Raw genomic sequence first — 27108 nt, 5'->3', positions numbered from 1 at the left:
GGGAGGAACAACTGTATTTTAGAGGAAAGTAGAAATAACTTATACTTGTAAGTATTTTTGTAAATACTGAATACAAGTAATTATGTTATATTGTAGATTACAATTGTGATATGAAAACAAATCTGTTTTATACAGTCAAGTAACACTTTGGAAAAGGGACTTTTGGACAAATGATCTGAACTCAGCTGAAGGGGATGATGATGATGACAGGGGTATTCAGAATTCTGGGGTGTAATAGCAGCCTATGTAAGGTTTCTATTATTAAAGTTATATAGTGTTAGGTGGATCACATATATTTATACCTGGTGGCAAGCTTATAATTTTTCCAAAATTTATAATCCTTTTCTTTGAGCTTCTAAGCTCTACATCTCAGACTTTCCACAACCTTAATGTCTCAGCTTGTCTATTTACAGTTGTTGTAACATATCTAAAATGTGAAATACACAACACTACCACTATTACTTGATAGGTTCTGCAAAATATTGGTACAGTTAACATCATTTTATCTGAACATAACTGTCCTTTCCTAGTACTGTATCCTAAGGGTGTCCAGTATTTACAGTTGTATAGTTTTGTGAATGTCTTCTTTCCTCTAAAACACAGATGTTACTTTCTCCTACTGTACTTACACTGTCATTTTAAAAATATGCTGATAAAGACTAATTTACCTCGTAATGTCCTGGCAGGGTTGTTCCTCACTTTTTTTTCGCCCAATGGGTGCAAATAAGGCTTCTCCTCTCTCCTGGTATAATCACCTACATGTTTTAGAGTTACAATTAAAGTAACATCATGCTGTACTAGTAGCTCTGTAGTTTTTCAGCAGCACTATGCAGACTGCATGTGTTATAGATGCATGTATATTCTGTAGACGTATATAAACTGGGCAACACAGCTTTAACACGCTCCCACAGATAGGAATCACTTTTTGGCAATAAATCACTTTTTGGTACAACACCTGTCCCTACAGACACACACACAACCACATACCCACACACACACACACACACATGCATGCACGCATACACGAATGCACACACACACACACACACACACACACACACACACACACACACACACACACACACACACACACACACACACACACACAACTACCTATGCATCATTTGTGCCCATAGTCAGACTGAATAAATTAGGCTAGATGAAGTTTTATTTTTCAAGTATGGCACTACATTTTGTATTTTATGTATTTATTCGTTTGTGACAGAATCAAACCAACAGAAGAACGATGGAAACTCTACTATGATACTAAAGATTTATACTGTGTGTAAATTCATTTTAAATAAGTAAGTATCATTATGTAAGAGTGCCTTGTTGACTATGTTCATGTTGATCATGTAGAGAATCATGGGAAACTGCGCCACCTTTTGGTACAAACAGATAAAAACATGAAGAAGAAGTTGACATTAAACATAAGGTAACACTTTACTTTAAGTCCCCTATTTAGCATTTATAAGCAGTGTATAAACATTTCATTAATGGTTTATAACACACTGTAATGTGGTTAGAAATGTTCTTATATGTGAAGTTTATTAATGTACAAAATTTATTAACAGTTATAACTTCTATGAAGACATAATTTACATTTTTACATCTGTGTTTTACTGCATTGTCATTCATTATGTTCATACAACAGCCTTTAAAATAACATGAATACACAGCCCTGTATGTCTGTGTTCATGTTTTGCACAATGAAACAAATAGGAAAAAAGCTTCTCTGTTTATTATACTACTAGCATTATTATTATTTTATTATTACACATTTCAACCAAAGACCAAGCTAAATTTCCATCACTAAATTTTTTTAGTGATGGAAAATTAAAGACAAAGAGGCGAGTGATCGATCTTTAAAGGTATAATTTCTCATGAACAAAATGAACCACAATCATTGAATTCTTTTTTTTTTTTTTTAATATGTACAGATTTGTACTGTAGACGTTGTACCCTAATAATACAATGAATGAAGTGCAATAACAACACAACAAATAGGGAAAAAAAAACACCACATGGCTAAAAATACGCATATTTGCACAAAGTACTGTATGTGTAATCCTGAGCATGACAGCCATATGTGATGGGCGTTAATCTGCCTCCGCTCTTCTGGGAAGACTTTCCATCACATTTTGGCTGGATTTGCTCACAGAGAGTCTGACAAAGTTAAACTTGCATCATGAGACAAGCTATAAAACAAAAGTTACCTAAACTAAACTCATATCAAGTTATAGTAGCTGCTGTGTAGCTGCATGTGTGTGCACAGGCATGTGTTATGATTAGCTGTAGCCCCTTGTGTTGCAGTAAGAGGGCCAAGCTATAACAAAACTGAAGTCAACCAAGGGTGTGTGCGTTCATGGACAATTCCTCTCTGACAGTGCAAAGGGTCTTTAAAGCTGTTTAAAAAAAACTTTAAACTTTGATAACTGCAAAAGTCTGATCCATAAACTGGAGGACAGTTTGTAGGTTTGGATGAATGGATGCATCCTTTATTCAGCCAACATGTTCGACCACAGGATTGTCGTTAGAATTTTTACAGAATACACCCATTTTCAGATATAGTTTTAAGTAGTCTATAAGAACTTCAACAGTTCTTTACCATTTTAAGGACAGGTTCACAATTTTTCAAGTCGGTTTCAAAACAACAGTCAAGTGTCCATATGAAAGGTGAAAGAGGTTTTGCTCACTGTAATCATTCTTCCTCTTCATACTGGCTATTAAAAGATCTCTTCCTAATGTAAGTGATGGAAGACAAAATCTACAGCGCTCCTTCTGTGCAAAAATCAGACGTTAATCTGAAGCTATAGAGGCTTCAGTTGCTCTAGTTAGACTCCAAATTTAGTCTTTTTTGTACAGAATTTGCTTTCTTTTTTGTTACCATTCCTCCACTGTAGCTAACCAAGGAAACACAGTCAGAGAAAACACAAAGAGTGCATTCTGTACTAAAAACACTATAACATTGAAACATATCAACTTGATTTGACTCATTTGGACGCTGAAGCTTCATATTAGTTTCAGATAAACTTTTAAATACATCTTTGCACAAAATGAGGGCTGTGGATTTTGACTCCCATCACTTACAGTGAAAGCACATTAAAAAAGGGATCTTTAATAGCCAGTATGAACAAGTAGAATCATTAAAACAAGCAAAACCTGATTCACTGCAGATTTGAACACCTGACAATTGTTTGATTAGACACTTGGAAAATTGTGAACCCATCCTGTAAACAGTTTTTTCAAAACTGTTTACTTTTGGTAGTTTGATATGTACATTTATTACATTTATATAACCTGCTGTCTTACTTGTCTACATATGTCAATGAACATATTGACAACTAAACTAAAAAGAAAATAAAGAAATGTAGTAACCATAATAACATACACAAAAAACAACAACAACAACAAAACACAGGGACAAAAACAGAGGACTTATGATTTTACTGCTGGTTAAGTGAGTAGCATTAAATAAAGACCCAAACATTTTGTGGTTCCAGCTCCTCAAATATTAGGATTTGCTGTTTGTCTTTGTATCATTGTAAAGTGAACATCCTTGTTTGGACTGTTGAAGAGGTCACAGTGGGCTCTGAGAAAACTGTTGTTTATGACATTTTATAGACTTAACAAAAACAACAATAAAAAAATAATAATCACTGGTTGCTGCCCAAATATGCATGAGAAATATTTGTAAAGCAAAGCAATAAAACAGGGCAGTTGTTTCTAATCCAATTACAAAGAAATGCAGAATTTGCATCTACAATATAAAGTCCTCATGATCTGTGTATCAGTGTACCTCAAAAAGTAACTGACTGAGCCTTTAACATGAACATGGATGTTTTTCATGAAGCAACAGTACTACTCTTATCCACTAGATGGCAAAGCTGTATAAAAGACACTTGAGCTGGGTTTCAGCTGTCACATCTTTTTATTTCATCAAAGCAGTGTGCACTGAGCCCCGATGTGACATGAATATGAGATAAGATGTGACTTTTAATCTTCTGCTTCTGCACCTTGCTGTCTGTAGTGCTGATTGGTATGAGAGAGAAAAAAGGTAAGGAGAGAGGTCTGAACTTGTCCATAAAACACACACACACCTACACACACACACACACACACACTCTCAGACCTCTCAGTTCCAGGAAGTGGCAGTTACCTGTTAGATCAAACAGTGTACATGTGCACACACGTTTCCAGCCTCTTCATTTTCTCCTTCATCACTATTCCAGAGAGAATACCTGCACCACTCCTTCTCTGCCTCTCTAAATAAATGCACACACAAATGCATTCATTTCACTGTTTGTGTGAGAGCTGACTGCATTCATTCCCTGAAGCCTGATTCATTCCCAGGGATGTCATTACCGGGGGTGCACTGGAGGGTAAACATAAATAAACTCCATTTACTCTCCTTTCTAAATCTGAAATAGCATTCAGGATCTCGCTCTTCTCTCGGATATTGTTGGATATCGTTATCTTCACATGAGCCCAGAGCAGCCATTAACCCAACATCCACACATGTGGTGGAGGGAAAAACAAACAAACACTCCTGTGCAGGTTCAGACAGATAACATCTGCTTTAAATGATATTCTTATGAATAGAATACTACCTGTCTATGGATCTCTGGTACTGTTTCCCCCATGTGCCCACCCTATACCTCAACAATGATACTGGGTACAACTTTTTTTAAACATTAAAAATATCCCTAACCCTATAAACAAAGTCATAAATGCTCTGAATTGTTGAATGTTGTTAAATGCTCTTTTCTTGATGGAAAAAAGGTCATTGGTTGATCAGTTCTAGATCTGCAGCTTAGACGGTTATAGTTTAGTTGGGTCATTGTATATTTGCCAGTTTGATAGTATTAGTAGTATATTTGACAGTAGTAGACACTCCAAGAACATATTTCAGTATAAAAGGAAACTTCTATGAGAACATGCAGAGGCTAATGGAATAGTTGCTATAACTTGGAAAGGGTGCAAGACTTGTGCACTCTATAGAGTTGCCATCTTGTCATCATGTTTTCCCCCATCCCTTATTCCTATTTCAAATTTTCTCAATATTTCTTATCATATAAACTCAGGACTCTCCTGGATGATGTACCAGTCCTAAAGGTTTATATTATGACCACCAGTTTCCTTTATTTCAACTTTGTTTCTGAGAAATCACATTTGTCCATCATTTTGACAGGCAGCAAAAAATATTACAATACCCATGAGCCTCGGACTCTGTTGCTATGCAGAAAAAGCCAGTCAGAGGCATGAATCAGAGCGGTAATGAATTCTTTGCTGTTGAAGTTGTAAACAAAATGCCACGTCATACTTGCTGATTTCACTCAAAAGTGTCCCAGAAATGAAAAGCGAACTAATTTATTCTGCAGACCGTAAAGTCAGTTCTCTCATCACTGTAATCTTTAGCTTCCGCCTGCCGTTAGTGATGCACATGACAGAATTTTAAGGTCTTTAATCATACAGGTCCCCTAGATTTTCTAAAATGTTATGATAAAGAGTCAGAGGGCTACAGGTTTTGTGAAGCTCATGTATTCACCATTTTACAGACGCTCCTTTTCTAATGACTGTGTATATGAAAAATGCTTTTTGGGCCAGTGTGCGTCACGGACATGGAAGTTGTGATTACCCACTAGCTTCACGGCCCGGCACTGTTCCTGGAGGCTTGTCCAGAACCAGGGGCACCTTAAATCGCTTCTCTCACTTCACAGCTCTATAGAAATCCGATAAGGAAAAAAAAATTGCACTTTCTGTCTTAAGGCCTGGTCACACCAGAAAGCAGCACAACCAAATTCATCTGCAAGTCTTGGAAATATGTGGTTAGAAGCTTGGTGATGTAGGGACAACAGTCATTTTCTCCATACTGGGTCATTTCCTCCCCACTGGCATTTTGTTCTCAGGATTGTCCATCAATTTATTCAGTAAAAAGTTATGGAAGAGGGAAAAAAGCTCTCTAAGCTACTGTTAGCTCTGTTGCTAACGGGACAATAATATCATACAGTTTATTCATACCACTGTACCATCTCATAACCATGCAAACCATTCCTCTTTTTTGGAGCAGTTTATACTCCAACAGAGGAAATTAAATAAAAGTGGAACATAGCTAATAATAATATGATTGCTTCCATCCAGCTCTCTGCTCCCTCAAAGGACAGTTCTATCAAGACGCAGCTTGCTATTGGTCAACAGTGCAAATTTATGTGTCAAAGTTCAGCAATTACATTAGAAAAAAATGATTTCGCCACTATGTTTTTCTGTGTTAATGCTAATGTGCCATTAAGCATGGTACAATGTTAACATTGACATGATGATTGTAATTAAGCTTTTATAATGAACAATAGAAACAGTGAATATTTGACGAGTAAATTTTGCAAGCTGCTGCTTTGACCATTTTTGGTGGAAGTTTTGCACTAGAAATATGAGACAAATAAGGGTGCTTAAAAACATGGTTCAAATAACTGTGCTGCCACGGAATGTCTGTAGAACAAACATACCTGCAACCAAAGGGACTACATGTTTGTGAGCCAAATATTCAAAATCCTGATTTATTCACATTATCAGACATGTTTTCCAGAAGCATCTTCATGTTTCAGAGGGAGTTTTCTAATCCGTTGATGGGGGTAGTTTGCATCTGCGTGGGCATGTTTATCTGGTGTTCCCTCAGTATCAGATGCTTGGGTGTGTCAAAATTCCCCTCCTCTGCAGGCCAGCTACAGCACTATAAAAAGCTATGTAAATTTCATGCTTCTGTTTCCGCTAGTCGTGTTTTTTTAAATGTGGTCTGAAGATATTAAACATTCACATATGTGGGTCTCAAAGTGGGTCACATCAGAATAAACATATTGTAATAATGAACCCTTCTTTTAATGTATTTACTGTCATGAGAGGATGAATTTTTCCAAATGAAAAATGTTCAGTTGCCTTAATGATCGCTACAGTGAGATATAATTTTGTAAATGAAAGTTTAACCAGGATGATGTGTGCTTTTAAGAAAAAAGCATGCTTGTATGAAACACAACTTATGGATGAATAATGAAGGAAGATGAAATGAATGTTGGTTTTATCCTCAAGGACAAAGACTAATCAGGGTTCACGCCCATGAGGTAATGGCTAAAAACCGATGTCAGATCTGTCTGAGCTGTTTGCCAATGAAGACTTTAAAGTCTGATCTGCAGAATATTGCAATGCTGATATCACATCCAGACATTCCTAATGACCCTGAAGTGTTCATATTTTTGAAGTTGGAATTTTTTTTTCTCCCAATTTTGACAGAAAGGCTGTAGAAATTTAGACTGTGGCAGCCATGAAAAATGAGTGATGCAACCAAGGTCTTGATGTGAAATCATGTTAAATGACTCGTGGGCCTGTGGCGTTCAGGGCTGAGCTCACACTTCAATCAGGAAGTCAGTTTCATTCAAAACCCTGTCAATGAAAAATATCATTTATCTATGCTCTCCCTAAACAGTCAGGGGATGGGAGGTTATCCCAGCATGCCCTGGAAAATTCACCTCTCTATGTCAGGGCGAGCATGCAATGCATACAGTTTCAATTTCCTCTTGAAAGTCTGCATAAAGTCTGACATGAGCAGCATTACAGACGTAATGTAGGTTTTAAAAGTTCAGGTCCTCTTAAGGACACGCCTGTTCAGTCTGCAAATGTTCAGACAGTGAATGCAGTCAGGATTATGAATCATTTTTGGCATGTGCATGTTGGAAGACACCAGCAAAACATGTGTGTCTTTTACATGCCCAAATCCGCTTAAAGCTACAATGTGTAGAATATGACTTAAGTTCAAATGAAATGTGTAATATGGCTACAAAGAAAATCCAGAGGTTTTAATTTGTATTATATATTGCTGATGTTGAACGTTCATAGCTAAAAATCTGTCCAAAAATAAATAAAACAATTCTGCTTTGATGTGTTATTGTGCAGATTTTTTTTTTTTTTTTAGTTTTGATGGACCTAAGAAATAAAAATAAAACATTTCATACTTTATAAGAAGAATTTACCTGAAAGCAGAAACATGGTGCAGATCTTCATATTTGTGCCTGTTCTCAGCTGAATGGAAACATCCTTTCAACAGCCTGCAGCAGGCTGTTGATGGAGCAGGTTGATTGCTGCTGCTGGAAGTATACTGCAGGTCTTGTGTTATCCAACCTGATAGACCACTGAGCTTCGTCTTAATGGCTCCTTCAACCTGCTTTTGGGAGATAAAAGCATTGCTCTCAGTATCATGTGTGCCTCCAAACAGGCAGTGCTAAAGTATAATGGAAGCTGACAATTCACCTCACTGAAGAAAACATCCAAGCTCTAGAAGCCCCTCAGATTAAATGAGATGGAGGGTGGTAGGGCAGTATGAAAGTGATAGAAAGATGGCCCGAATTCTATTTTCATGCTTCACATCTCATCTCAAGTGCGTTTGGTTGGAATGGAAATTGTTTTTCTGTACGTTCCTATGCGAGCGAACACAATCACGGCATTGCAAATGTAATTTAGTATATCATAACAGCCTTTACTTTAGACTAATCAGAGATATACACACAGTTATCTAAGTCAGGAATTCCTGTGAGTCATTTTCACTTCTCAGAGGCAAAACTATCTACTATTTCACAAGAAACAAGACTAAGGCCCCAAACTTGCTCTATGCAAGTACGCAAACTGCTATACCTGGCCCAAACCCAGGACCAGTGATTAATCTCAGATATAGGCTGGTTAAAGCTAATCTGGAGTTTTTCCATGACCACGGTAGTAAACAAAAATGGCATCAGGAAAACACACAGCAGGAACCTGTACTGCTGCACGTACTTGCACAGAAGAAAGAAACACAGATGATGCAATGTGTGATCTTTGAATTGCTAATGGAAGGAGGATGGAGAATGGATGTGATAACAGCATTGACATCAGTGGGCTGCACATCACTACAGCCTGAACAAAGTCATTTTCTGTTTGCTTCTAGACAGCCATCTGTGGAGTTGGAGACCTGGTGAGCAGCCTCATACACCCAGCTCTGTTCATTAACACTTCTTGTTGGATGCAAATGAGAAAGACTGATTGAAAAATTAATAGCTGCAGGTTACAGCAGTGTCTCTGAAAGTCTGGAAGCAATTATGAACATCTTGTGAACTCAGTGAAACAATGAATTCATATTTTTTAGTTTGGCTAAGTAGGTTTGTTAAATCGTACCTGTTTTTTCTCTTCATGACATCAATAAACATAATTTATACAGCAGCATTCAAAACAAGGTTACAAGTTCCTTTACTAAGGTATATTAAGATTTCATATCATGTTCTCAAAACAGAAAGACAAATGGGATAGGAAGAGTTATGAGCACAACAAGCCTTAAAGGTAACTACACACTAAATCCTTTTTTACACTGTACACATAATCACATAGGCTTATGTTGGAATATGATGTTAATACAGGTGATTTTTTGCAAAATTATATAAATATATATATCATGTGTAAAAACTGCCCTTTCTGCTCAAAATTAGCTTATTTGTGTCTGTTTGGATTTTAAAATTCAATTCAGCCCTCCCTTATCGTGATGTAATAGGCAACATTCCAAGGTCTATTTCATATATAAGCTGTATATGAATATATAAGCTGCGTGTATAAATATCAGAACACTGGCTAAGTGTAGCTTCAGTTTGTGCCTCTCAGACAGAGCTGCTGGTAGCATTAGCAAGTCTGATTGTACATTGAATGGGAGATTTACTCCTTTTTTCTGTGACTTTTCTGTGTAAACACAACACATGGACCTGCCAATAACTGCAATATTCATAATAAGATAATAAGATATTAAAGACTGATGACAATAATGTTAACCATGATTAACAGCAGGGCTTCAGCTACGTACGTACTGACACTCTCCCACAGACAAACAGGTACAGAACAGAAACTTTTACAAAGGCCATGAATGTGCTTCTAGCTCCAGGGGACTCTCTGACTCTGACTATCAGCTCTACATCGCTACATCTCTAATCATGCTACTCTGAGCAGTGGTCAGTCGGTGTCCTCTGACCACCCCACCAACTCTAACACATACTATGTAGCCACAAGGTCAAGGCTCCTACATCAACCCGCCGCCCGACTCTACTGCGCCATGGATGTATAATAAGAGCTGGATACAGCTCCGCCTCTCAGCCTTGCAGCCAATTTTTCCCAGTGGTCACTCGCGGTATTGCAGTGAAAAATCCCCCTGCGGCCCAAAAAGCATTTTCCCCATAGACCACCATTGTAAAAGAGACGTCCGTAAAACTGATGACAGGACACCTTGAACTGCAAACAACATCAATTATGACTCTTTCTCTTATGAATTTTTCATCCATGGAGGTTTTATATTTGTAAAACGTTCCTCAAGCTGAGAAAAGCGATTTAAAAATCTGTGACATCATCACAATGTAAAGTCTATGGGCTGAGCGAGAACTCGCGGGTGGGACCAGCAGGGGGAAACACTACTGTGCATATTCAGTGGCCCGTAAAATGCAGAAGCAAACCCGAAAGCTGGAAACTTTTTTTGGCATATGCACCAGCCAAACAATTCTCACAGGACTGAATGGGCACCATTTTTAGTCCAGTATCCAGCTCTTATAATACATCCATGTATTGAGCAGAATCTGGCTCCAAATGATGTCACACAAGCAAGATGGCAGCTCCTGGGAAGGAGATATTTTGGTTTCTCTTTGGATAGCAATAAGAGGTGGAGACGCATTGTCTATATTTATATACAGTCAATGGTTTTGATTCCTAGAGAAATGGAAGCAGTTGTTTACTACTCCACTAGATGAAAAGAACTTCCCATTGGAGAAAATGAGGGAATAGGCTGTGAGGTTGTACTTAGATCGAGTGGTGCTTTGAGCTAAATACTAATATCATCATGCTAACATGCTCACAATAACAGGACTAATATGCTGATGTTTAGCAGGTATAATGTTTAGTATGTTCACCATCTAGGTTTAGCATGATAGCCTGCTAACATTTTCTAATTAGCACTAAACTCAAAGTACAGCTGAGGCTGATGGGAATGTCAGTAGTTTTGTGGGTATTTGGTCATAAACCTGATTGAGATGGCACTAAAATGATTACAATTCATCCTGAGGGGGACATGAATGAACCAAATGAATCCCTCTAATAGTTACCAAGATAAGTCAGTAAAGAACAAAATTTGTGTTTTGAGTAAAACTGGAGCAGTGAATGAAAAATGAAGTGATAAGATGCTTTTAAGAGTTGTTTGCTGGTTGGAAAATGTATTGTTGTTTTCCTTTGTTACTCTTCAGCTTGCACATCCTCACATCATTCATCTCCTGGATGCTGCAGCCAGAGAGCTGAGGTGTGAAATGACAGATCCTAAATATATATTCTGTTTGTTACACCTCTGAATATCATTTGTCTTGATGTTTTTCAATCATTACCGCTCTCTTCCACTCTTTGCTTCAGTGTCTCTCTTCACACACACAAACACACAAAGGTTGCCATGGAGATTTGCATGCTGTGCTCTGGTGGTTGCCATGGCACCAGTGTTTACTAGGAGCAGAGTGTTTTGTTGGCACGGTGGTCGCTCTGCCTCCACCAGCAGCTCAAATTAATAAAAATGTTGTTATTTTCTTTGTGTGTCTGGATGTTTACTGTCTCATGAAATGGATCATAACGACTGAGATCGAGAAATATGAGGATGTGGGCGAGACAGACAGTGAGAGAGAGGTGTTTTCCAGAGATGATCTATGAAATGACGACTGAAAACAACCCTGAAGTGGCTGCGACTGCCAAGCGGAACGCCCAGGATGAATTGAAGAAAGAGAAGCAGTGAAGTGCTGCTTGTTCCAGCTACAAATAGGAAGAAAAATACAACGTATTATTCAGTCATGCTGTTTTTGCCATAAACCTTTGCCATTAGTCTCCCCCTTAGCGATTTCCATGCATTAAAAATCAAAAACTTCCCTCTGTGTTTTGGTGTACATTTAAAAAGAATCAGGGGAGCCTGCAACAGAGACGCATCAACAGAGTAATCGTCTGAATCCAGTGAAATTTTGCATCTAGCAGGAAATGCTTCACATTTTCAGATAATAGCATGAAAAGACTTTCTCTTAGATTTTCTAATATTTTAGAGCCTGGCTGCTGTTTATTCTGAAGGAAAATGAACAGAATACTAAAAAAATCAGATATTTAAAATACACACAAGACTAAAATCAATTCATATATCGAGCAAACAATATTTTAATTCTAAATGATAATATGACTGTAGGGAAAAATGATAAAAGAATTGCAATCAAGATTGATTGTGAAATGTTCAGCTCTGTTGCTCTCTGTTGATAAAAGGCAGTTTTTTTAAGCTGGTCTCCAGTGCAATACTGATGAAATGTCCTTATCTCAGGCAACACTATCCTCCTTGAAACCAAGCAGGTTTCAAACTGATGAGGTTTCCTTGGAGACAAACGAGTAACGTCACCCACGGTGCAGTTTTCTGTTGTCAAAAACAGAAAAATAAGGGAAAAACAGGAGGAAAAAAGCAACCTTCAGTGACCTGGTATCTGTTAGACCCTCACCTTTGAACACAGAGGTGTCACCAGTAACAAGCGATATACTCTGTCAATCATTTTGGCACTTTGAAAGATGTAAGAGCTGTTTGGCCTCTTTCTCATTTTACCTTCACAACCTGTTCTCAACAGCAAATCCCTAAAAATCCAACAACGGTCTAAAGCCCTTGTTTCAGTCTATCTCTCAATCAATGCTCTCTATTCCCCCAGGCACTATGAAGCACTTCTGTGTATAGACTTAGTGCTCACTGATTTAGTTATTGGAAAATACCGCCAGTGCCATTTAATTAACATTTTGATGGCATAAATCCAAATAGTAGGATAAGATATATGATAATTACATGCAAGTTAAAGCTGCATTCATTGATTTTTTTTTTTTTAGCCTGACTCCCCATCTTCCAAATTGCTGCCCTCATCTCAGATTGATATTATTTTTAAATCAGGTGTTGGGCTCATTAATGGCTGATCCATGGCTGGAAAAAGAACCAAGTCAATCAGACCTTTGAAGGTAGGAATAAGAATGCTGTTGTCATCCTTCTGTCCTGGTGACAAGCATTGATTAGATCAAGGCAGGTCGAATTTTTTAATGGACCTTTTATCCAAAGCACTTTAAAACTCATTCTCATTGATGCATACACACACACACACCAATGGCAGTGAGCTGCAGGCCAACATGCAAGGCACTGGCTTAACCAACTACAGCAATCTGGAGTTCAGTGTCTTGCTCAAGAACAATTTGAGCACCTACTGTGATTGATGGACAAACCGCTCTACCTGCTGAGCTGGCTAACGTGTTAGCAAACAGTTGCCTACTTCCACATTCAGCAGACACAGAGCAACATAATCGACCCATTTGAGGGGTGTTTGTGTCCACCTGATGAATAAACAGTACCAGTCAAAGTTTGGACACAGCTTCCGATTCCCTTGAATGAGAGAGTGTGTCCAAATTTTTGACTGGTACTGTACTCTCCCTTTAGTTCTATTTTTGGTCGCCACCAACTCCTGAGAAAATATCTGGGTCTTTAGCTGCTAAATGCTCCACTTTATTCACCAGCTAGTGTCTAGCTTTGTCTTTCTGCCGCTTGGTATAACAAATTACCACAGATAAAATTCAAAGTTGCTTCAGTTAAGTCTAAACACACCTGAGCAGTCACACATACTACTGCCTCCTGACTAGCAAGCTGTGGCATTGTTAACAGAGACAGATATACTTAATGTAGGTCATGTTGACACATACTCATTATAGCTTTTGCAGTAAAGTTAGTTCCCAACTTTTCAGAGCAATCCACCTGACATCTGTGGATCATCCTCTGCAGAGATAAGCCATAAGCTGTGTCCCAATTCAGGGGCTGCATCCTTCGAAGGACGGGGTCTACAAAGATGTGTTCATTGTAGACTGCGAAGACTGAACACAGTGTATATAAATGAGACAGTCTGGTCTATGGGGGATTTCCTATTTGCATCACCAGCTGTTCCCGCCCCTTACCCTGCGTCACAAGCACTGTTGCTGTCGCCTAGCAACTTTGACAGCTGCAGTTAACAAGTGGGACACAGCTAGTACTAATGGAGCCGGAAATGTAAATTTTATTATTGTGGATGCTCATCCAGGTCCAGCAGCACCACCAGGGACTCCCTGCTCAGCTGAACCAAAGTATACATAAACACATTTTCTAAGGCCTGATATTTATAAAATTGAATTTAAGACTTTTAAGGACCCGCAGACACCCTGTTATTCCACCTCTTATATACTTTATTTATCCTGTAAATAGTTGTAAAGATAAATGAAAATAAATGTAAATGAAATAAACAATGCATTTAACAATTACTTTATTTTGATTCATTCATTCAATATTTTTTTTTATTTTTCAACTATTCTCTCCATTAGAGAGAAGAGCCTGTCAGTTCTCTCTCTGCTCTCTCTGCAGCAGCGTACTTGCTGACCACAGCAGCTCAGCTTCACCACACCTACCTGACTGTACTGTGAAAAAATCATCTCAACTCAAAGCTCCACTAACACTTTTTTCTCACAAAAAAATAACCTCATTGACAGAGAGATGCAGTAAATTATTTTATTCAGTCTGTAATGTAGCTATAATAAAAATACAAACTGTTATGTAGCTTCATAAAATAAACAGAAATGTAATACAGACTGATCTGTTACATTTATGTAAATGGGGTGATATCTGTACATATAGAGCCACGGAGGCAGCGCTGTTGTTCTGTCCAGTTAAAACATGAAGCTTCACTGATCATTCAGACAAACTAATGTGGCAGCTACAAGTGTTAGATTTCATCTGCGAGACCAACATTTATCCTCCAAAAGGAATTATGTCATATATCAAAATGCGAAAGAGCTGTACAGATCAGATCATCAGATCATTTTCTCCCCGGGCATATGACATCCTTTAAACTTCCTTTTAACATGTGTGTCCATTCCACAAATATGAGATGGTTACATTTAAACTTGGCCACAACAACATACAATATTATATTATTGGTATAATATCAGCTGAACATGTGTTTGCTTGAGTTTCTGTTGCACCTGCATGTCATGTAGACATGGAGTTGGTTGTGGCCTCTGTCTCCTGTCTCCATCCATCAGACGTTCACTCACTCAGTTCTGTGACTGTGTGGATGTCTTTCCCTGTGCTCTGGTCCGACTCCTGTTTGTTAGCACTTCTTATCTCCCCACAAACCCTCATACCTCAGTGTTTTTGGTGCACACACACACACACACACACACACACACACACACACATTGGGGTGGGGGCTGACAGTGCTGAGTACACAGAGAGAGTCGGCCTCCCTGCCAGGTTTCGATCTTACTCACCTTTCTCATCAGAGAGCTGCTCTGAGAACAAACAGGCTCCTGTTCTGCTCATGTCAGCAGAGACACAAGCTCTTGCTGCAGGACAAGCATTAGAAAACACTGCTCACCTGTTTTCATCACATGTATCTACGAAATCACCCCAAAAAAGAAATTAGACTTTAGAAAATTTAGAATTTAGAAATTAGCAAAATACTCTCACTGTATTTAAGATAAATTACACTAAAAGTATAATTAGTAAGTACTAATAAAATATAAATAAATAAATGAATGGTAATAAATAACTAAAAAAAATGATCAGATTTTGTGAAAGGGGTAGATCATTTTGGATATGATCCAGTAATATGATCCATATGATGGACATCAGAAGGTTTAAGTGTGTTTGCTGCTACCAGTGGACTCTGTTAAGCTCAGTAAAACAATAAATAGGCTTCTCTGGTGGTGAAGACACATCAGAAACTTCAACTGATAAAAAGTGAAGAGAAACAGAATAAAAAGAGCAGCTTATTCTTATTTTGAAAATCTGGCTTTCACCCTGAGATGAGTAATATTGTTTTTTTTTCCATCTAATTTTTACCTTCCAAATAAGGAGTTTTGCCTTTCATGTTCTGGAAACACACCCTGCTACCATGGATCCAGGCTAACGCTTACTGGGAACACTGAGCACTCTACACTTGAGTTGATGGTAGCTACTTTAGCTAAATTGTGCTAACAGGGCAGGTATCATAGTAAAGTAACATTAAACTTGTGAAATCTTGCAACACTAATCTGACTCAGTGTTAGTCCTGGAGCCAGAGAGAGCAGCAGGTGAGGCAACTGCCAATCACAGCAGACATCAAAGCAATTTATGAATTCTTCAAATCTTATTAAGGGAGTAATAATTTCCATAATGACCTGAATTTAGAGATTGAAACCATAATGATTCATTGAAAACAGTATTAGAAGTTGAGGCTTTATGAATGAAAATCAGTTGAAGCGTCTAGTGGCCGTCATTGGCTTCAGCGTCAAGCCAGGTAGTTACAGCTTGGTTCACCCCTTAAACTCTGATTTAAGGTGAACACAGAGAAACTTTCCCCCTTCAACACATGAATGTGAAAACAGCCTTCTGGTGTCAAACTTGGCACAACATTCTGCACAGTGAAGCTCAAACATCCAAGTGAAGTAACAAAAAGAAAAACACATTTTTGAGTGGAGGGGGACTTGAAGATGAAAGTAATAACCTTGAACTAAAATTCAAAGTTTGTTTACAAGAGGAAAAATGGGGTCATTAACATTGGGGTCATTAACATTGAACATAAACATTGAATTAACATTAGGGAACATGAATTTCCACAGCAAAGTGTGTGGAAATTGGATCAAAAGTTGTCAAGATAATTAGTTTTTTCCCAACTGATTATAAACAAAAGTTATGGTACATTTTGGCCACCTTGGGCCAGCAGAATAAGCTGAAAAAACAACACTATTAACACTATTAACATGTTATCACCTTATAAAGGTTAGCATGTTAGCTGCCTATTGTTGCCACTGAGCAAGATTATTATCCCATTGGAGTTGTTTTTGTGTCCATCTGATGAATGTAAATCTCCTGTTGGCTCTGGTTTGGTCTTTATTAACTCCTATTAAATACGTATCTCTAGATGTTCAGCTTTCTTCACCAGCTTTTCTCTAACTTTGTCCATCAGCTGTTTGGTACTGGGCAGGTAGTGCACAGTGGGTTTATCAGAGCCCATTTGCTGGAAACACTGAGACTGAAACACAGTAAATGTGCCCTAAAACTAAAACTAGGAGCTAAAAGAGACAAAAAGCTCTGTAGAGCTGCCAAGTTGGTCATAATTCTCTCTGGCTTTGTCACTATTAGCGACCCCTCTCACATTACACATCATCATTTGATCCATTGTTTATATAAAAATGTAATTCCGCTTTAAATACCGATAAATCACTGGACAATATCTCATATCATGGTATGAGTTTAAGCACATTTGTCTCGTCCACATTTCCATTAATAACCCAATTGAGTCAGATGGATGGAGGGGCTGTCTGTCTATTAGAGCTCAACATAAAGAAGATTTATATGTTATCAGCTTTGAACCATGGATTGATGCTTTTGGTTTATAAAATGACGGGTATCTTTTATATCATGTTTCTGTTCTGGATTTTCTTCCATACAGGTTCCTCCATCACAGCAGCATAAACAAGTTTAAACAAGTTTCTGATGAGACATGATATTGCCGCCACACCTGTTAAACTCACCTGCAAAAGAAGACAAGAGATCAGTAATCGTTTAGCAGAAAAAGAGAAAGTCCTTTTTTCAGGACTAAGGGAGGTAAAGGTTCCATTATCATCTCAGAGGCTCTTGGGCTGAGTGGGTTATCCACACAGTGACCTTTTCTTGGTGCTGTTGATAGTTGTCACTGTGAAATGACAGCACAATGATAAAAAAAAATGACTCAGATTACACTGAGCTCCTCTTCAGCTGGTGGGGATGTCAAAACCTCTGCAACAATCTCAGCTGTGGTTAAACTGACATTTGGCCACTGTTTCTGACAGGAGGAGTCGTCCCTCTTTATGAAAACACAAACCATCACAATCATGTGTCAGGGAAGGTTGGGTTTCATTCTTTTACTGCTTTGTTTACATTCAACTTGATTGAAAAGTGTTGAAAACATAAATCATGATGCTATAGCATGCGGTGATGTATTATACAATAGAGTGCTTACAACATTGTGGCAACAGTTTGGGGAAGGCTCTCTCTTATTTCAACATGACAATGCTCCCGTGTACAGTCAGGTCTATAAACAAATGGTATCACATATGGGTGTGATGTTTGAGTGTCCACATACTTTTGGCATGGTAGTGCAAAAACTAGTGGTTATAGAACCGTGGTAGAGCCTTGGAGGACTCATGAGACAACATCAGGTTTTGTCTTGAGTATTTGACTCAGGGCCGTAGTACTCCGGTCTTGGACTCTGGACATTTATTCTATTATCTCAAACTTGTCTCTCTTTGGCAACCAGTAATCTAGGTCCAGTTTCAGGTGGACAGAGCAGGACTCCAAATGAATGCTAATGTGGCTGCTGGATATGTAAATGAGCAACTGTGTGCAAAGACATTTGTCATCACAACTGCAAAGTTAGTACCCAACTTTGTGACAATCAGTGTTGTGTTTGCAGCTTGTTTCTGTTGCCCTCAAGTGGCCAAAAACCCCCAATTTCTGCAGTTAATAGCATCCACATTCTACACATGTAGCTTTATGAACAACTGTGTGAAATATATTTTTGTAGTTAGCCTGTAACATTGTACAAGAATACTTTTCTTCTAATGTAATTATATAATTTTTTTCAGGGTTCTCTCACAATTTTAGTAAATAATGCAACATTTAGACAAATTGACATTGTTTCTGGTTCCTATCACACTTCTATCTGAGGTCATATCAGAGTTCGCTCTTTTTCTCTTTGAACAACAGTATGAAGAATATGGAGTGGGTGCTGACTTGTTCATTTTTTTTCTTTTCTGTGTCAGTCTTGATTTGGTCTTGAGCCGATTTGGACTCAGTCTTGAAACTGCTGGGACTTTGACTTGTCTCAGACACAATTTAAAGGTTTCTATATTGTTCTTATTGTCGATGCAACACAACCCCTCTTTGAGTTCTGTCTAAGTTCTTTGAGAAATGTATAATGCAGTACAAAGTCAAGAGTTTGCGATAATGCTGCTGGGTAATGTAACAATGAGTCACTTCAAGCCCAAGTTTGAAGCATAAAGCTATTTTGGAGGCTGTAGCAGTTTGATCCCTTAAACATTAGAAATGGAGAGACAAGGGTAGCAGGAAGATAAGTGGGCAGGCTGCTGGAGGTCATGAAGAATCAAAGGCTGCAAAATCTTCCTTGTTGCATGTCTTGCTTGTTCCATTTCTCTCATCTCTGTGCATTAAAGTTCTTTGAGAAATGTATAATGTATTACATAGTCAAGAGGTTGTCCATGGTAAACATGGTCAAAGTTCCAAAACTTGAGGTTAACATAAGTAAAAATGCTTATTGCAAGTCAAAAATCAAGGCTTCAACCTTTTCTGTTGTTCATGTTGTCCACTCATATATTTTGGATCAGATTTCAGCTCAAATGTGTACAGATGTATTTGAGACGTTGATATTTTGAGTAAAGAACAAGAAAAAGAAGTGAAATCCTACTACTACTGTTTGTTTATGTAGTCTCTGGAGCCGGAGGAAGTCTGCTTCCGTAAGCTATCAGAACTGAGGGGCTGCATCAGGGGCCAGTATAAGATAAATAAGGAGTTTTTAACTGTATCATGCAAAGATAATCCAGTCAAGCACCAGACCTGGAAATGTGCATGATATGTCTCCTCTAAGTGGTCTTGACTGCAGCACTGGTTTCAATACAGAATCCATTAAAGTCAACATTCCCATCTTCCTCCCCAGCATATTTAAGAGGTACGAAAAAGAGAGTAAAAACTAAAAAGGGTTTCTGATTTGAGGAAGATGAAAACTAACTTCTGCACTTCTGCATGGCTTTTCTGCATTTCTGGGGAACCTTGTGGTGAATGGGCATCAAGCAGGAAATCAAAGGGCCAAATTTAGAAACAGTATTATGGAAATGAAATATATCAATCAGAGAGCAGGAGCAGAAAAAGGACAGCCTGAGACATAAAGAGTAGCCTTTACAACAAAGTATGGTATGTGCAACCATTGTGATTTAGGCAAAAAAAAACAAAAAAAAAAAACAAGGAGATTATTTTAAATGTTCCATTCTGATCTATACCTGTGTACAAAGTGAGACCTGCAGGTATTTATGCAGCCTAAACAATAATCCACTCATTTATGATACAGTATCATTTGCAAGTAGAATTCTTAAGGAAGCTAAAGCCTTAAGCCAACCTAGTTCCTGGCAATTTGGATTTTTCCCTGTAACAGCTCAGACATGTTGGACATGACAATGAAAAGTCAACATGTTGAATGAGCGGCCCATGAGTCCCCTCTTTGTACAGATTATCCCTGGATTTTGAAGCTGAGTACAGAGCTGTGTACTAGGTGCCGAGCTGTTCTGTGAGCCCTGTCACCCTGGGGAAGCTCATTACCAGCACTCCAGGCTGGGATTTGAAGCATGTCAGCCCATACTCTGCTGTAATTAATTCCACTCCTTTTGGCTCTTTTTTCTCCTCCATTAATCTGTGTATTTAATTAAGGTCTGCTTGCTTTAACAGCACAGAGAGCGAGAGGCTGAAAAAGGACAGAGAGGAATGAAAGAGTGAGAATGAGCCTCGAAGTTACAAACGATTGTGTACGATTATTATGTAGAAATCCTCCCAATTATCAGAGTAAAGAAGCAGGTCTTCCCCTGTCCACTCTTACCGAGACACTGTACTCTCATTTTGACTCAAATTAAGATCTGCTGTCACCAGTCAGAAGACCAATTAAACTGTTGCTACCATGTGGTGTCACTAACAAACCAAAATACCCAGTCTATATCTTTCTTGGGGCAGAGCTACCTGTACAGGCCAATGTAGTTACACCTTGAAGGATGGAGCATACAAGACAGTTTTCAGGCAAGCGGGCTGCATGGTTCTAGAAATGGTGATGTTGGTTGGTCCAGAATTAAATATGTAGACAACTATTGGATGGATTGCCATGGAATTGGATTCAGAGATTCATGTTCCCCAGAGGATCAATCCTAATAACATCTGTGAGCTGCTGGCTTTTAATGTAACGCCACCAACAGGTCAAAACTTCCACTAATCCAGCGCCTCAGTTCATGGACTGACTGAATCCTATCAGCTGTCCTGTTAGCTTGTTGCACTAACATGATAAATATTTGTAACATGCTAACATGATAATGCTGAATTCACACTGTCAAACACAGGAAAACTTCCATTACTCTAGGAGTGTTCACACATAATACCTTGCAGGCACACCAAAACAAATGAATGGAAAATTAGCTTAAATTAACAGTTTTTATCACTGTCTAGTTGTAGCTGTTTGTTAACAAAACATACAATGTATAGCTCCTTTCCATGTATTGGATGTATATTGGATATTATTTATGTAACTGTCAGTGATGGTGGCTTTGTAGCCATTTTTCCACCACTTTGTTGACACTTCTCTCAGATGGGCGTGCATGTGGCATAATCATTACTTGCAAAACATATGTAGTATGTTAACATGCTTACATCATGTGCTGACTAGACTAAACATGTCATGTTGGCATTTTAATCTGGTCATACATACTAAGTGTCAGCTTGGTAACATCCAATGGTTTATCATTTCACTGTGTAATGATCATTAAGCCTCACAAGAATGCTGGGGTGACTGTAGACTTTTATTATTATTAATACACTTTCATTATTTCTACCCCAGAGAAGCTCTGCTGCTGGTAAATGTAACAATGAGTCAAACCCAAGTTTGAAGCATGAACCTATTTTGGAGGCTGTAGCAGTTTGAACCCTTAAGCATTAGACATGGAGTGAGGAGGGCAGCAGGAAGATAAGTGGGCAGGCTGCTGGAGGTCATGAAGAATCAAAGGCTGTAAAATCTTCCTTGTTACAAGTCTTGCTTGTTCGGTTTCTCTTGTCTTTCTGCATTGACCTTGCTCTGTCTGTACCCAGAATCTCACCTAAACTCTCCCTGTCCATGTCTTCCCTCCTGCACCAGCATATCTCGTTTACCTTCCGCTGCACATTTTCTCAGATGGTCTATTTCCCACAAACAGAAAGCTGATAACACATGAAACATGATGGCCGGTCCTGCTTCAGAAGAAGAAAGAAACCCTGACTGTGATGTTCTGTTCAATGTGTGCTTCTTCACGTACAATCTGACAGATAGTGCGTACAAATATTTACATTTTATTTAGTATTTTCCACAAAAGTATGCAGTCACAAAAAGGTTTGAAACTCACCACTGGATGTGTCACTACCACCTTACACAGTATGCAGCACTGAGACAAAACCTAGCCAGAAGCTTTGACAGACAGTGTCATTACAACAGTGGTCTCAGCATTGAACAAGGTCATCTGTGTAGAGCTGTATTCATTTTTGGCAGGCTTTGGAAAAAAGTATTTCCATAACACAAAAGAAACACAGGCAGAAGACAATAAAGAGTATGTTGAGAATGAGTGACTAAGCTTCAGTTGTTATATGGAAGGTAAGGCTGAAAGTAAAAAACAATTTCTGAATTAATTGAAAAAATTATCCACAGATCTACAGTCAACAAAACAATCTCAACTCAAGGTCTATTTACTTACTTGTTCTGGAGCTTTCAACCATATCACACGGTCATCATCAGTAAATTGGAGGTTGAGTTTAGGTTAACATGGAGAAGAAATGGTTTGAGGTTTGAGCATCCACAGTTCTATAACTGAGCAAACTAAATCTGCTGATGAAGACCGTGTGATGCGGTCGAAAGCAACAGAACAAGTGAATAAGTGGACCTTGAGTTCAGATATTTTTGTCAACTGCTGTTTACGCGAGCAGTCAAGCTCAATGCATTAATCGTTTAGTCAACAGTGAACAATGAAAAAAGAGCCCAAAGTGATGTTTTCTAATGACTTGTTGTGTCCAAAACCCAAAAATATTCAATTAACAATAATACAAAAAAGAAAAACAGAAAATTCTCACATTGGAGAAGCTGGAAACAGAGACTGTTTGGAATGTTTGCAGCAAATGATTAATCAATTTTACATTTTAGACTGATATTGATGAATTTTCTGTAATATTCAATTAATGGACGTATTATTTCAGCACTAGTGGAGAACTTGATAAAAACTTAGTGTACAAGATCAATAAATTATTTTTCTTTACAGTTTTCTCACTGCCAGGCCTTGAAAATTATAAACTGACAGCAATATTTGGATCTCTGAAATGAGAAGGACCACAGTGAAAGAACCTGAAGAAGAGAAGAAAAAGTGACTTTTCTCTTTGATGTATAAATAAATAGAACAGATTTGACAAAAGTGACAAGGTTACGGTAACAAGGATACAATGTCTAAAAGTGTCTTTACTTGAAAAAGCATCTTTCTTGGCGTTCAATCCACAGTTCTTAACCAAAGGGTTTAAAGTGTTGCTTTTAAAAAATGCTGTGCCATAATAAGAGTACAAAAATACATAACTATGCAAGACAGCAACTATTAAAAGTGTCTTTGTGAATACTGTGAGCTCCATACAGCACTGTGTAGTTTGGCTGGCAGCCACGGAGACATGGGGGGCAGTCTGGCGAGGTTTCCCTGGGTGCAAGGAGCTGAAGGCAGCGCCGCAGGAAAAAAAAACAACAACATATAACAGCAGTAGTGGCATTCAGAGTGAGCAGACAGCTGGTATGCAGCATTTCAAACTGTGTAACTTCTAAAATGCTCCAGGAGAGCGAGGTGAGCTGGTGTCTGGAAACACCTGCAGGAGTAAAGAGTCATGAAGGAGAGAACTTAGATGGCGTAGTCGTCCTGAGCGGCGGGGCTGAAGGCGGAGCTCCGCAGGGCGTCCAGGCAGTTGACCAGGATGAGCGTGCCGGTCAGGTGCTTCCAGCGTTTGGTGATGGGGTTCTTCATCTTGTCCAGGCCCATGTGCAGCTCCTGGATCACGTCCCTGTAGCTGTCACCGATCTGGGCAGCCCATGTGACCAGGAAGTCATACGCTGGCTTCCACATGGCCTGCAGAGAGGGAGAGAGAGAGTTTGGGTACCTTAAGAATTCCGAAGTCTCGGATTGTTTTTACAAGGTCTCAGACCTTAATCAACTCATTAGGTCATTTGGATATGACAGCTGGTGCCAGTTTCAAAGCTTTACAAATACTCTGACTCTTCAAACCTTGTGTGAACACTCAGCAACCATGAGTTCCTCTAAGCAGCTGTGTAAGACTCAGGCCCTTACTCTAGTTCAGTAATAACAACTGACTAATATCTCATTTCCCATTGAAATACTATATATAACTGCATAACTACCCCTAAAGGCCAAAGAACAAAAAAGAAGTCGGTCCTACTATACTGTTATTATTATACTGAACTAATCTTAAGACAAATATATGTAAACTGAATCAAAACAATAGTAATGCACTGTAATACAGGTGTACCTCACTGTCCACCACCCCATTCTTGTCGCGGTGCGGCGCCTCATACGCATCCATCTGCTGGCGTGAAACCTTGGCGAGCCTCTCAGCCAGTTCCCTCCAGCGTCCAGCCACCTCCACAGCCGTGGTCAGGAGGACAAAGTCCATGACTAGTCTGGCCACAAGACCCTGACAGTCCATCTTCAACAGAGCCTGCAGAGAAAGGACAAGAGGACTTCAGACTGAGATAAATACATAAAAAAGTAGTGAAGTAGAAGAACAGCTTGAAATGATGGGGGTTTGTAGAGATTAAGATCCTGTATTCTGGAACCATGTGAGGCCAGAATTGTGAAAACACATCAGATCTGAGCTCTGACTGAGAATCAGCAGACAGGGTAAGAGAGAGGACGACAATGAATCATTAACAAGTCTAGTGCAGATTGAAACTGAGCAGAATTCAGTGAAGTTTGACTAAAACTACACACAAAGAGACTAATAAATGTACATCTACAGGTTTCATTCCACTGACTTGATCCTCTGTAATTTTCCAAAGGCTGCCTCCCCAATCCCCCCTGCAAATCTCAGCTTTGTGCATTTTTCAGATGCTTTCTGGTGGAAATAGAAATAAGAGCCTCGTGTTGCTTCAGCAGCACCACTCAGGATTTATGGCACATCTAAACTGAGGATGAGGAAATGAGGAAAACGCCTGCTGATCAACAGTGATAGAAAGAGTCAGACGCTGAGGAGATACGATACAGATATAGACACAGGACAGAACAAGAGCTGCGTTCAGTTAGATTCAAGTTAAACCCTAATGGTGGCCTCTAAAAGCAACATACTAATGTTTTAGCTACAGTTTGTCTTTAGAGAAAAGGTCAGGGTTAGGTAAAGCCAGACCAAAAGACCAAAGTTTGGACTGCCAAACAACATATCCATCCTCAGCCCCATTGCTAGCGAGACAAAAAATGGGAGAGAAAAATGCAATGTGCCAATGTGTCTCCTGTTTGTTTGTGTCTAACTGGTCTGGACAAGAGCCCAGCTCCTCCCATCAGCCCCTGTAACCTCTGTCTCCATCAATTCTGCTGAGCGACTGGAGACTCAGTCTGCTCCTGCAGCAGAGAACCTGCAGCATGTCAGAAGAGATTTGCAAATCCAAATGTGGCACATGCAAATACAAGTGCATTTGCACTAATGGATACGCATGTATTATCACATTCATATTTACACACAGGTACACAGGCACACACAAAAACATCTGTACTTATATACTAAATACAACCCAGAGCCCCTATCCTATTATAACAGCAACAACAATAGCAATAATACTAATAATAATCTTTATTTGTAGATCATTTTTCTAAACTCAAGGTACAAAGTTCATTACACAAGGCAAAATATTAAAAACCAACAATAATAATAGAGACAATTGAAAATGGGTAAATAAAAGACATCAAACCCTAACCCTAACCCTAACCCTAACCCTAACCCTAACCCTAACCCTAACCCTAACCCTGACCCTAGCTGGACCAGATTTAAAACATTTATACTGACTCAGCCGACTTTATTTCCTCATCCAGGTCAATCAAAAAGCTGCAGGGGTTATGCCCCCCTACTTTTAAGCTTGGACTCTGGGACAGACAAGAAACCTCTGCTTAACCTGCTTAACTTAACCACCACAACTCCATGACTAACCCAAAGATAATTCCAATCTTAACCCTTAAACTGAGTCTTAACTCTCAAACAGCTCTTGGAAGAAGTGAAGACCAGACAAAGTTAGCCCACTATCCAAAAATTGTCCAAATAAGTCCTCACTATAAAAATATCTTCACTCTCCAAAAGTTTACCCACTTTCCAAACATGTCCTCATTTTCCAAAAATGTCCTCACTCTTTTAAAATGTTAAAAATGTTCTACCTAAAACTCAAACTGGTCCTCACAAAGATAGAAGTACCCAAGAACACACTCACACAGATGAACTGACCCACTCTGATGTAGCTTTTGACTTGCAGACTCAACAGAGCGAAGGTGAATTTAAAGCTCCAGTTTGGGCTTCAGTTCCATGTGCAGGAATGTGTGGAATGACAGGATATGGGGGGGGGGGGTGATTCAGATGCCATGCTCCAGCAGCCACTCTCACTCTGAGACGAGACCAGAGGATGAGATAGCAGCGGCTGTAGGCCAATCACATGCTGCTGACTGTGCTGCAGGAATGCCACCAAATTACATTCATCAAAGGAAAAAAAAAAGTTCAGTCACCACCTCTGGACAAATTCAACAACTAAACTAAACTCAAGTTTTATTTTGACTCTGCTTGTGTTGGCGACACAGAGGGTTTGTTTGTTTCGGAGTCTTTGTGGATATCGGGGGGACTGGGCTGTCAGGGAGATAAGCCTTTGACGAGCACCTGTTTCCTCACTAAACAACCACAGGAAATCCCTGCCAAAATAAAGGGAATCACTTTCTGTCTAACCGTGACTTTAAATCTGTCACCAGACAGGAGTGCTGCTGGGTAACAATGTTATGCTTCCTTTATTCTGCAGTGATATACAGTTGGATTGACAATGTCAAGCAAATATTTTGATACTGAATCAACATCAAGATGGTGTTCATAGACACAAGTTGTGCTCTTTCCTGTAATCAGGACCTAAATATAAATCTTTTAAAAATCAGGCAAATTATTAAATTGTCACACATTAAAAACTG

General features: G+C 38.9%; 1 protein-coding gene across 1 annotated transcript in view; it reads right to left on the bottom strand.

Annotated features, from left to right (window-relative positions):
• Positions 1-22200: 22200 nt before the first annotated feature.
• The window catches only part of LOC121906971 (SH3 domain-binding protein 4), a 41122-nt gene continuing 36214 nt past the window's right edge, over positions 22201-27108 (bottom strand). The window contains exons 4-5 of the mRNA XM_042426242.1: positions 24431-24619; positions 22201-24012 (exon numbers count right to left, since the gene is read on the bottom strand). Coding sequence (XP_042282176.1) covers positions 23788-24012; positions 24431-24619 — 414 coding nt within the window. The 3' untranslated portion in view covers positions 22201-23787. The remainder of the gene's footprint in view (positions 24013-24430; positions 24620-27108) is intronic.

Source organism: Thunnus maccoyii, chromosome 11, assembly GCF_910596095.1.
Source record: "Thunnus maccoyii chromosome 11, fThuMac1.1, whole genome shotgun sequence".
Taxonomy (NCBI): Eukaryota; Metazoa; Chordata; class Actinopteri; order Scombriformes; family Scombridae; genus Thunnus; species Thunnus maccoyii.
The sequence above is the reverse complement of the archived record's forward strand: the minus strand, read 5'-3'. Positions and strand labels throughout refer to the sequence as shown.